Source organism: Kwoniella bestiolae, chromosome 1 (genome assembly GCF_000512585.2).
Source record: "Kwoniella bestiolae CBS 10118 chromosome 1, complete sequence".
In the NCBI taxonomy this organism is placed as follows: domain Eukaryota; kingdom Fungi; phylum Basidiomycota; class Tremellomycetes; order Tremellales; family Cryptococcaceae; genus Kwoniella; species Kwoniella bestiolae.
In genome coordinates, this window is record NC_089241.1 from 4795252 (window position 1) to 4808157 (window position 12906).

The following is a 12906-nucleotide window of genomic DNA, read 5'->3' on the forward strand; positions in this document are numbered from 1 at the left end:
ACGAAATCAGTACTTCGTAGTTCTTTGTCCACTTAATGATCGTTCAGGCATCAGTTTACGTTACTCCTCTGACTGAGCCTTATGGCAATCGTACCTTGAGCTGGGGGAAAATCCCATTTTCAGATCAAACCAGCACATCAGAAGCATATCAGGTAGTTTACATGCATGAAGGGGATACGAGCAGAGGTCATTGGCTAGTATACACGATACCTGGTGAGACACCACAATCATATGCGGATGTTGGCGATTAGGATCATTGGATTCAAGGACGAAGATCATAGGGGGGAAAGAACATTATGGACAGATGTAAAGAACCTAGCTTGGGAAGAATATAACAAGGATGAGACCAGACTGTAGAGACAAGGTACGGAACCGTCGGCCAAAGTGCCCGAATACACGAGGGGCGAGCCTGCAAGTGACAGCCTATCCAAAAGTCTGTGATGATCGAGTAGCTCTCTTCTGTTTGCTGAGTCTCTGTGGGGAAATCAGCAAAGCCCATGAAACTGAGGCAATCTGAACTCACCCAATCGTCCTTGTTGGTGGCGAAACGATCGAACAGCGGTTCGATTTTCTCGGATGCCTTCCGCTTACTGATCTTGTTCTGATCGGCGACTCGGAAGAAAGTCGGGGCTACCTCGGATAACCACTTGGGTTCTATCACTGTGACCTGGTGCATGTATTCCTCTGTTCTGGAATTAGCGGCGATCCGATACGAGTTACATGAGAGGAGACGTACTAGCAGTAAGTACTAATTCATAGTACACACACCATTCTGGCGGTCGTTGGAACAGGGCACTCGAGGGATGAATGCTGACAGGGGTCCCTTCGACCAGGGTTTTATAGCCTTCTGTCGGGTCTGTAGGGTCAATGACGTGAGCATGAGAATTCCATTGATCTGCTCCGACGAACAAACCTTTCTTGGCTGTATTACGGAAGAATCCAGAACAAATAGCCATCCTGACACGGTTATAATTGGTACCGCAGGAGACTACGAAAGTTAGCTTTGAGTATCTTTACAAATAAACTCACCTAAGTCGTGCTTGTATCGATCCATGATACCGATCAACTCTGTGAAACGTCAGCGACGGTACAGTTGATATAGTAGTTTACTTACGTTTCCTGACATCCTGCGCAGTCTTCATCGCTCTGGTCTGTATAAAGTTTTCAAAGCACCATGGGTTGCTGAATTTAGACGCCTTCCACCCATTGTAAACAGCGAGAAGAGTGAGCAGGTCACCTTCAGGTTGATGGAACTTGGCCTTCTTCGCGTCGGCTTGAGCTTGTTTGTCTTTCGGTCGGTAGTAGACTTGCCCACCGGCTTGTAACATCGCCACGATGGTGAGGGCTTCTTCTGAGCAGCCATAATCCACCGACTTGATGAGCATTTTGGACAGAGGAGGGTCAAGCGGGAAATCCGCCATCTTTCTGCCGATTCGGGTGAGAAGTCCTTCGTCGTCGAGAGCGCCGAGGGCGTACAGTTGTTCTAAAGCAGTTAACATGGTTGCGGCTGGTGGTGGATCCATGAAATCGAAATTGATAAGATCGTTGATACCCATAGCTTTGAGGGTGAGGATAGTGGATGCCAAGTTGGTACGTTGGATTTCCGGGATAGGATTGGGAAGCATTTCGTTTCGATAGGCTATCTCGGTATATAGTCTGTAGCATTTACCAGGACCTGTACGACCAGCTCGACCGGATCTTTGACGCGCTTGAGCTTGCGAGATGGGCTAAGATAGTCAGCGACGTCCATAGATTAGATGAACTTACAGTCACAATTAACGAATCCATACCCAGCTTGGGATCATAAGCGTTCTGTTTGGCGAATCCGGGGTCGATGACATAGTATATACCGTCGATCGTGATACTTGTTTCGGCGATGTTGGTCGCGATGACAACTTTACGGGCGCCAGGAGGCGGTGGTTCGAAAATTCGAGATTGCATTTCCGATGGGAGAGCAGCATAGACGGGAAGGATAATGAGTTCTGGTACTTGAGGACCAAGCGCTTTAACTCGTTCATAGAGGACTTCACATGCTGTGTCGATTTCTTCTTGACCCGTCAGGAACAACAGGATGTCACCTGCCGGTTCCATAAGGTGGATTTGAAGGATGGTAATGAGCGATGCTTCGAGATAGTCGGGCTCGGGTTCTTTGGTGTATAGCGTTTCGACGGGGAAGGTACGACCAGGGATTGTGAAGATCGGGCATCCCCAGAAATAGGTTGCGAATTTGGCGGCGTCGAGAGTGGCAGAGGTACAGATGAGTTTAAGATCAGGTCGGCGTTTACAAGCTTTCTTGAGAAGACCAAAGAGGACGTCAGTCGCGATGGTCCTCTCGTGCGCTTCGTCCAACATCAATACGGAGTATTTGGAGCAGTCGGGATCGACAAGCAGTTCTCGTAACAGCATACCATCGGTCTGTGAGATGTCAGCGGCGCGTCTAGAATCTTAATGTAGGGTGAACTCACCATATACTTGATCTTTGTCTCGGGACTTGTCATATCTTCGAAACGAATGGTGTATCCCACTTCCGCACCAAGTCTGCAACCGACTTCCTCAGATACACGCTTGGCGACGGACACGGCGGCGACTTTACGAGGCTGCGTACAACCGAGACGGCCGTGTTCGAGAAAACCTTCTTCAGCGAGGTATTGAGCCATCTGTGTGGTTTTCCCGGATCCCGTGTCTCCAACGACGACTAGAATTTGATTCTACAGATGTCAGCGAGATCAGGCAGAAAGCAAACTTACATCTCGAACAGCTTGAACCAGTTGATCTCGTAACTTGTAGATCGGAAGACTTTTTCGTTGTTCTTGTATACTGAGCGAGGTGATCTTTCCGTAAGAGACGACCTTGTTGGCAGCTTTCCACGCGGGCAGTTGAGCAGCTTTCTGACCGAGAAGGTTACCCTTGATGTCCGAGGCGAATTGACGCTCGTTTTGATTGGCCATGGGATCTAGCCAAGGCTGATTGATTTCTCTAGATTCGGAATCAGCCTCCTCGTTCGCTTCCAAGCGTTTCAGATCGCGACGTTCTTTGGCAAGTGATGCTCCGGCTAATGCCGCTCGGTTCATCGATCCATCGGGAGCCTTGATGATCTTGACGGGGGATAGTTCAAGTGTGACTTTGGTTTGGCCGGAAAGGAAAGTGGGTTCGACTTCGTTCACTTCTATGTCTATGTCTTCTTCAATTTCAGGATTTGACGCGGATGGGTTGAGATCTTCATCTAGATCGGGGTAATCTGCGGCATCGACGACTCCACTGGCGATGAGCTGTTTGATCTCGAATCGTTCGGGGGATGAGAGACGTTTGGCACTTGATCCTTTTCGTTCGTCGACGTGAATCAGCGGGGTCGAGTTGCTGCCGGTGAGGTTTCGGGTGGCAGCACGACGTTCCTCATCGGCGATTTCCTGGGCGGTTTTCACTCTAAGATGGGGGGATAAGTCGGCGCCGGTGTTCTGGTCGACATCCTTCATACTGAGGCCTATCTTGGTCCCAGCGATAGACATCACCTTGACCTTGACCCGTTGTCCGCGTTTGAGGAACTCGCTGGCGGAGGCGGCTCGGCCGTTGGTAATGCTTGATACGTGGATGAGGCCTAAGACAGGGATTAGCTGGGAGTGTTATAGACGAGGAAAGTAAACTCACCTTCCGTCCTTCCTTGAACACCTTCAAGAGCGACAAAAGCACCAAAGTCACGGACATTTGACACACTCCCATTGTAAATCTTATACAGTACAGGTCGGTCGTCGAAACTTGGACGACCGCGTGGTTGTTCCGATACCCTCCCGCCGTATCCATTATCCCTGCTGTTATCCCTACCATTATCCCTTCCACCATACCCATTATCCCTCCCACCGTATCCGTTATCCCTTCCACCATAACCATTATCCCTTCCATCGTCCCTATGCCTTGGACGTTTCGACGAGGGTTCACCATCCATCCAATCATCCGCCGATGGCCTATTCCGTCTTGACGCCACTGCAGATAGCTCAGCCAGAGTATCGTCCACCGTGAGGGACTCCGGAAGTTTCTCGTCCAACGGCTCTTTGGTTTGTCGAGTTTCTATATATTTATCCGCTGTTGTCCAATCCTGATCCGGCATCGACAGCCCTGGGAACTTTCTAGACTGCAATGACTTTTGTTCATCCAATATAGCGGTGGGTTTGCTGCCCGTTTTAGCTTTGGCTTTGGCAGCTTTACGTTTGTATTTTGGGTGCATGGTGATGATTAGTCGGTCCAGGTTTTTGACAAACCATTCTGGGAAGTCGGCACCTATCTCTCCGAGTTTCGTCTGGAACGCTTCCGGTGTCTTGCTCTGTTCATGAAGCTGGGGATGTCAGCGAGGGTCTGGACAAAAGGAAACTTACAGCTATCACAAACTCTGCGAGCTTCTTGTCCTGCAACTTCGTATGGTTGAACAGTTCTTGCGAAACACGAGACACAAGAGACAGTAATTCAAGCTTGTACAGCTCCTTGTCGGTGGACATGGTGGTGGTGAGGGTGTTGGGAAGAGAGCTGTATGTAGTGTTTAGTAGATAGTAGATATGGGTCAAGTCAACGAAGATAAATCGTCTTGTAAATGTAGAGTAGGTTATGTATACTCATCACGGTATTCGCCCCAGTCGCCACCTATCTCGCGTGGCACTTTAAATACGTTCCCTCTTTACTAATCGCGTAGTATTTGCCAAATAGTAAACAGGGTGCGTTTTTAAGCTATCTTCGGTGATCTGCGATATAGTGCGAATACGGTTCACAGACATCGATGCGAAAGTATCATGCACATCACATCACTTCAGCTTGCATATCTACTACGCACATGGGACATCTCAATCGTGTATGCATAAAGAGAGAGAAGGGGTATGCTCATAAATTACGGGTCATTATCGAGGTATATACGAAAAGAAAAAAAGAATCGTTACATGTCAAACGTCCATAATGTCCAAACGTGAGGAATCACTTCAATACGAGGGAGGTGCCTGTGTTTACATCGTCAGCGAGTGTCAATAACCACGGAAATTGATCAGACCACTTACTGCACCCGGAGGAAGGTTCGAATGACCACCTGAAGACGAGATGGGACTGACGAGCTGGTTCCTCGACGAGCTTCGTCTCTGATGCCTGGATACCCTTCGTACAGGATCGTGCGCAGCGACTTGACGGACTGGACCAGTGTCGACAAGTGATACACCACGTTGAGAAGGTCGACGAGATCGTTCAGGCTCAGCGTAAACTACGTTGGAGAAACTGGCGGTGTCTGGAGAAGCAGCGTGTGGGAGGTAGTTGGACGGCAAGATAGGTTGTTCAGCATCATCCTGATACGTTTCATTAGGATAATACCCATGGCCGTAACTCGGATCGTCGCTGTTGGCTCGTTCCAAGGTGTTGGATCCACTGGATTCCGCCGACCCAGATGAATGATCTCTGCCCAAAGATGCGCCGCGAGCGGGAGGTAGAGCCAGTTGGGACATGCCTGCCTCGTTGTTATTGGGAACCATCTGACTCATCGATTGGAAACTCTGAGACTGTCGGAATAAGGGATTGCCCTCTGCGGTACCGCCGAAGCCGCTGTACGAGGTCTCGCTTGTGGAGACAACAGAGTATCTATTCGATTGAGGTCTATCAAGTCAGCTCGGCCTCCACACTCCAACACACTCACCCTTTAGGGGAAGTCGATCTCTGCACGACGTCGTAATACTGAGAATCCCTCGACTCCGTGCCATTTCTCCATCTCCTTTCCCGCTCAAACTCCACCCATCGTTTCATAACAATGTGACTAGAGTCAAAGGTTCCCTCTTTATCCCCGTGAGAGACCTCCTTCGTCTCTCCCACCACCTTCCTCGTCTCTCCCCAAGAGAAATCATCCATATGCCAGTAAGCGTAACCGGGCAAGACCAAATTCCATATGGGTAATGAGAGAAGGTACATCAACATCCAACCCACATAGGCGACCTTCCTCGAGGTGATGACGATCAATACACCGGGTAGACCCAAGATGAACGCAAGAAGAATGAGCGAGACGGTCGGCCGAGGCATGTGAGTGACCGATTCGGGAATGATGGCGATGATGATGATATAAAGGGTGAAACTGATGGCGGCGGGTAAGACCAAAGTTCCGATGAGATCCATAAACACCACAAACTGCATGGAAAAGCAGAATGTTCCACATAAATCTCGCACCAGCATCAGCTCGAACAAGTTGTGTACTGTCGAATTGATCCATCGTCGACGTTGGGAGAGCAAAATTCTAAAAGTATCCGGAACAATCGTTTTGCATACCGCTTGAGGACAGAAGATCATCTTTCTCTTGGGGAAGGTCTTGAGCATCAATGTCGACAAGTATCGATCTTCACCAAGCAGCAGCAAGTTCTTCTTGTGAAGCGTATCCACCACGTTTTCAGAGTAATGTTCGCAGATATCCGGATTGGCGAGAATAGGCACCCAGTACCCCCGATCACCTTTAGGCACTTTGATTCGGTACATACTGAAACAACCGGGGAGACAAGTGACACCACCGAAGACCGATTCGAAGGCCTTGGTGAGGTGATGAGAGATGTAATATTCGAAAACTAACCGTTAGCGTTGTACTGACAACCATCGACTCACCTTGAATCATCGTCACCCATGTCTCCGACTTATTCGCGATCTTCGTCTCCCCACACAGCCCCATAATCTCATGATCATTGACCATACAAGCGTTCATCCTGGTGAGCGAATCTGGGAAGACTTTCGTGTCCGCATCCACACACAAGACCGTTTCGTACCTATCAGGGGGGATACCGGTACATCTCCAGATGGAGTTGAAAAACTCATACTCGAATGTCGTCATTCGTTCGTCGAACATGACCTTCTGTAAGAAACTCATCAAGACGATCTGAGAATCTCGTTTACCTCTGTTACCAGGTTTGGCATCATTCGCTTCGAGGGGGTTACCGGTTTTGGCGACAAGAACCATAGGAACTCGTTGTTGCTTGGAAGGCTCCACCGTTTCCGAATCATAATCGTAGAAACCAGAGTACACCTTTGCCATGTTGTGTCGCTTGTGTCCATCCGCGATGGCCACGTAGGAGTGTGCTTCAACTTCTTCAGCAGGAACTATGAGCTCCTTCATCATTCCTAGAACAATATCGGGGGTGTACTGCTTCGAGCCAGATCCTCGAACCATTCCATCACAAATCACAAGAATGAGCTTGTGGGAGTTGGGATAATCGGTAGTCGCAAGAGAGTCCAAAGTAGTTCTCAAACCCTCGATCGACTCTGAATAGGCGGTGACCAAACAGATCGAATGGACAAGCGGGAACCTGAACGGTTCAAAGTCGGGAGCAGGTTGGGGCACAACGTTGCCGAGAGGGAAGGGACAATTGCTGGGATTGTTGTTCATCGATTGATCCGACAGTGATTGATGCGAATCGTCCCTGAACGGAAGAGAGGTTGAACTTCGCGAATTCCGCAACATTGGTGATCCGGGTGGAGTAGTTTGCATTCCCGGAGCGAGTTTACCACCATACACACTGGCCGCTTGACGTCGAGAGTCTCCTAACCCGCCGTAAGTCGTCGATGGGCGAGACGACGAAACCAGCATCGGTTCGGCTTTGCTAAATCTTGAGGTCGTAGGCAAGAATACAGTTTTCCTCGAGTTACCACCCGATCCATTCCGGTTTCCTGCGTTGGGTCGAAGGTACCCCGGAGCGGCCTTGTAAATATCATCCGTCCAATTCTCAATCTCCGCTGCTCGTTTCATCCTCTGTTGATAACTTTCCCCTTCGAAATTGCCTAATCTCCAACTCAAGAACCATCCAAACACCACCGCCATACCGAATTTGATCATGACAGCCCCTAAGATGAACACCAAAGACACGTAGAGAACGATATCTGAAGCCACACAACCGATCGAGATACTGTCCACAAAACCGACTTGAATGACGTCGGTCAAACATTGAGCATACTGTTCGAGCCCATTTCGCTGGACGAAAGCGGTGATATCTTTACCGGCAAAAGTTTCGTTTCTCTTCTTGATCGTATCGAAGAAAGATGGATAGCTGACCTGGGTGGTGTCGAGCCATTGCAACAAGTTCATATCTATGACAGCACTGATTTGGTTAGCCGCTATCATGGACCCGCGAAACTCACGATCTGTACACAGCGAGATTCCTAGACTCGTCTTGAACTTTACTCCATGTGTAGTAAATCTCGGCAGTTGGGACGATCGCCTCAAACTCGGACCTCGCTTTGGCCGTGGTGTGACAGTTATTCGCGTCGGTGTATCCGGTGTAATTGACCGCTGAAGTACCATTTTGATCGTGTATGTTACAAGGGAAATACCATGCCATTTGATCGCCTTGATGGTTGATACCGGTACCGCTCGCAGGGGTGATGACTCCGAGACAGTGACGATTGACGTTTTGAAACATGAAACTGACATCTTTACCACCTGCCATATATTCATCCATGTAAAGCGGACTCGTGGTCCCATTGAAAGTTGTACCAGCGGCAGGATGTCTCCAGTTTCCAAGATCGTAGTCGTACCCGTTGATAATCAAAGAAGCATTGTTGGCTTCGCCACCAGCGATTCGCAATTTCTGGTTCCCACACACTGTTTGGGTAAAACCAAAGGTGACGAAACCGACGATGGCCATCAACGCAGCGACGATACCAACAATACCCATCTTCTCTCTCCATGCACGTTGAGCTTCTGGGGTCCGCTTGCCGAATACATTGCGCAAGACAAACCCAGGCACTAGGAAAGTGAGAAGATAGCAGTAAACCATCCAAGCATCTTTAGGACCGGGCGCGAAATTCCCCAAACAACCAAGCTTTTCTTCAGACTCTCGAGCTGCACCCGCACCAACTCGATTAGATTGCGCTCCAGACGGAGGTTGTCGTGGTGTGGCTTGCGAAGCTCTCCTTCTGATGGTAGCCCCTCGCTTGAAGATGTTCAAACCGGATTGGTGATCTGTCTCGTCGGTATCACGAGCGAGAAGAGATTTCCCTCGACGCAGATTGGCTCCTCGACCGTAAGGTTGGTTACCGGTAGCTACGCGCATCAGCGATGACTCTTGCATGTGATGAACTCACAACTTGGTTGCACATCCACCTGATCCTCTGCTGCATGTTCTCGATAGTGCCAGAGTCGATGACCGGGATCTATCCTTTCTCGTTCTGGTCTGACCAAACTCTTTTTCCTCCTCATATCCGCTCCATTCGACGCGGAAAAACCTTGCATATTCTGAGCTCCAGCATCCACATAACCATCATTGTCATACCCCAATGTATCCGCGTTATAGCCAGAAGAAGTGACGGAGACGGTGGTGGTTAGGGAATTCTTGGAAGGGAGATTCTTAGCGGGAGGTCGAGGGGGCTGATCTTCTCTTTGAGCACGCCGAGATGGATGTACGTCATCCTTGAAGGATACGTTTTGGTTTGGGTTGGGTCGTGACATGGTGGGAGAGACGATGGATTAAGCGTGCATATCCGTTGAGAGGTGGTGGATGTTCGAAAGTATACGTGAATGGGTTGATTTCCTATTATAGCCAAGTTCCCGTCAGTCGATAGCGGTGACAAAGGGAAGGTGAATAGATTGATGATTGATTATGGTGTGCGCTCACTATAGGAGGATCCCTTCAAGTCGAATGATTCGATGGATGCTGAATGTCCAAGGTGAAAAAAATTTTTGATGATGATGCGGAATAATATGTGTATTGATTGAGGCTATGTTGGCGTTATGTGTTGTAATGGGTGGGATGGAAATAAGGTGAATGTATATATGTGATCGAGCGGGATGAATGAGTTTGAGCTGCTGACAAAATATGACTTGACTGAAGAAACGCGACGTAAAGGAACGAGGGGGATTAATGTAAGATGGATTGTTTTCTTGACCTTGATCCTCGTATGATCTCGATGACAGACGATGGGATGAGCGTAAAGAAGACTGAACCAGAGTCGAAAGATGGGATGCTTGCGGATGCACGATGATGATGGAGAATGATGGACAAGCAATTGAGAGGATGATAATGATAGGATTGAATTCAAAGGTTTATTGATTTTGTTTCAGTGCGCAGTAGTAATAATTAGTACTAGTAGAGTGGTAGTGGTAGTGGCGTGTTCTAAAGTGAGGAGTGAGAAGTGAGAAAAAAAAGGGGGATTAGGGATTAGGGATTAGGGATTAGGGTAATCAAGCAAACACCATATACAGTCAAGGGAGGGAAAAAGGCACGTGCACCCATCACCACACGACGTCATTTCACAAAGGAAACCGAAACAGAAAGAGAAAGGCGCGCAAGAGTTTGAATTCAGTGGCGATGCATAATCATATGACATGCATGCAGATAGGGGGTATATATGATCATATCGTGGCATGGATGTGGGGCTCCACTGGTCTGGATTGACAAAGTTGGTCACTTAGCTTAGTTAACCCATACAACGCATTAATTTCCTGTCATTACTCGTATCGCTATATTTTACGTACTATACTATATCATCATTCCTAGCATCATTGTGATCATCATCATCACCCCGCTCTCAACTACGATACCACTCATAACTCTCTCTCTCTCCCTCTTCTTCTATCAAAAATCACAATACTTCATCTCATAACGACTCATCCTCCCCCTCATGTCATCCCCATCCCCGATCTCATCATACACCTACCTATCCCTTTGGTCCTCCTAGTCATGCCATCAACAACATCAAAAGACAAACACCAGATCCCTCCTCACCCAGATCGTCCCTTCTCACCTTCACCACCCAGAGAGAATCGTCACTCCGCTTCCCGTCCTCCCTCTTTACTCTTCGGAGCACCTCCAGTCGGCACAGTCGCATCATCAAGCAGTTTCAGCATCGAGGGTCTACCCACCACTCCAAAGTCACATCATATGCTAAACCGATCTACCTCTCACGAACACATCGACGATCTCGGATTCTTCGACCACAGCTCAAGCCCTGTCCGTCGAAAACGTCACGAGAGTGAACCCGCGGCGCAAGGTCAAACCACCAGAGGGAGACCGATAAGCGTACATTCCAGTGCCCAAAGAAGGTGGGTTTATTCTTACACTCCAGACATTGAACTTCGTCTCTGACAGCCCCCGTAGTGACTCAGAATCCTCTACAACCTCCTCTGCATCTCCCCCTCTCGGCGCCACATCGATATTATCCACTATCGCTACATCAACGCCCCCCAAGGGCTCAAAACCACCTACCAAATCCCCAGTCGTGTACCAAGGCCACGTACGGACTTCGAGCGATGTCACCAATCTGAGAACACCTACGTTGGACGCTCTGGGGTCACCAAAATCCTTTCAGAGCGGCTTCAGCTCGTCATCATCCGGATATGATAACCTGTCTTTCTCCAAATCTGTACCTCGTTTACACCAACCAACCGTAGTAAGGCGTACCTCTGGTCGGGGTTTGGCTTTCTTACCACCTCCAGCTCAAGCTCTCAGCCACAGTACGACCGTACATCACCAAACGCCGTCACCTCTCGCAAACATCGTGCATGAGGGTGAACGCACTCCCTCTATGGTCAGCCTGAAACATATACAACGCCACGCGAATGTCTTAGATCTAGGTCAACCCCTGGGTCACGCAGCACAGGGAAACAACGACGATCAGTTAATCTCAATGAAGGGCTCCGACGACCGTCCCGCCAATCGACCGACCTCCTATAGCGAAATACCCCTACCTCCAACTCCTCCAGGAGAAGAACAAGTTTTGCACGAAGTGGCAGAAGGTACCATCGGTGGTGTCTTGTTTCCCCCTCACACCGAAGCTCCAATTTCTCGATTGGAGATCGAAGAAGACGAATTGATACACCCTCTGCTCACCTCAGATGTCTCAGATCTGTCCGAAACAGGATCGACCGACACAGTGTCATCGGAAGATCACGATGCCGATCAATCGGGTGTAACAACTAGCAGCAATGATCCTATCGACCATGATGTATTCCGAATAACCACGCCGGATATTGCAGAAAGAGCAGCACATGGCTCAGTTTCCAGCGCTGAAAATGCTGCTGGCTCTGTGAAAGATGCAATAGCAAGTTCAGATATGGAAAGCGAAGCAGGAGAATCAGTCGTGGAGAACATGGAGTCTGAGAGATCAACAGGGATCACAGAAGATCACCATGTAAGTCCATTGACTGTTAATCAGTTCGAGGCTGATATACATAAAGCTCAATGAGGTGGAAACACAGCATCCAAGGGAAACACAGCGGTCGATAGAAACACAACAGCCACCCCTAGTCGACCTGAACGAAACCTCACCTACACCCACTACAATCCCACCAGAGATCGAACACCTTCCCCTCCCTACCCTCCCTTACAAACCCCGAGCCGGATCTCGAACATATCGTCCCTCGGAAACCTCATCTACACCCGATACCGATAACACCCGTCAAATATCTCTCTACGCCACTTTAAACCATCCTTCCGACCCTCTCCCCCAACTTACCGCTTATCGACTGGAACTTGCCCTCTCATGGGGCGATGCCCAGATATTCCGCTGGATCCCCGGAAGAAGGTACATCCCAGATTGGAATCTCAAGGTAGTAGGAGCAAACGTTGTATTTGATGTTCGCGCCGTGGTGAAGAGTGTGGTATCTAGAATTCCCATTTTCTGGCGATTCGCCTCTTGGTTGTAGAATATATCTAACTTACTGTAACGTATTTTGTAATTAGTTGTATCATGTCTTTCAATCTCATCATGTATGATTCGTTGCATGTCCAACAGTTGGTCGGTCGACAATGTTGAATACACTTCAGGCCGGCCTTAGGGAACGCATGCTTCGCCTCCTATTGGCATTCCATTAAATTTATGTTAGTTGACTGGTCTAATGGATGGCAAATATGATACTGGCTGTCCGAGGTTCTGAAGCACGCTCGGTTGACTGAGTAACGCCGTACAGTATACTAGGCT

General features: G+C 48.8%; 3 protein-coding genes across 3 annotated transcripts; 1 reads left to right on the top strand and 2 right to left on the bottom strand.

Moving 5' to 3' along the window:
- Positions 1-423: 423 nt before the first annotated feature.
- Positions 424-4487, bottom strand: I302_101814 (uncharacterized protein; the record flags this gene model as incomplete). Its single annotated transcript, XM_065869361.1, has 11 exons — positions 424-474; positions 524-684; positions 737-856; positions 914-922; positions 1030-1068; positions 1115-1727; positions 1774-2415; positions 2466-2695; positions 2744-3595; positions 3646-4315; positions 4368-4487. The coding sequence occupies 11 exons, from the start codon at positions 4485-4487 to the stop codon at positions 424-426; spliced, it is 3507 nt and encodes a 1168-aa protein (XP_065725433.1).
- Positions 4488-4958: 471 nt separating this feature from the next.
- On the bottom strand, positions 4959-9436 carry I302_101815 (uncharacterized protein; the record flags this gene model as incomplete). Its single annotated transcript, XM_065869362.1, has 6 exons — positions 4959-4976; positions 5034-5601; positions 5657-6464; positions 6604-8036; positions 8128-8950; positions 9073-9436. The coding sequence occupies 6 exons, from the start codon at positions 9434-9436 to the stop codon at positions 4959-4961; spliced, it is 4014 nt and encodes a 1337-aa protein (XP_065725434.1).
- Positions 9437-10667: 1231 nt separating this feature from the next.
- I302_101816 (uncharacterized protein) lies at positions 10668-12631 on the top strand (the record flags this gene model as incomplete). Its single annotated transcript, XM_019187197.1, has 3 exons — positions 10668-11029; positions 11085-12117; positions 12185-12631. The coding sequence occupies 3 exons, from the start codon at positions 10668-10670 to the stop codon at positions 12629-12631; spliced, it is 1842 nt and encodes a 613-aa protein (XP_019050075.1).
- Positions 12632-12906: the final 275 nt, after the last annotated feature.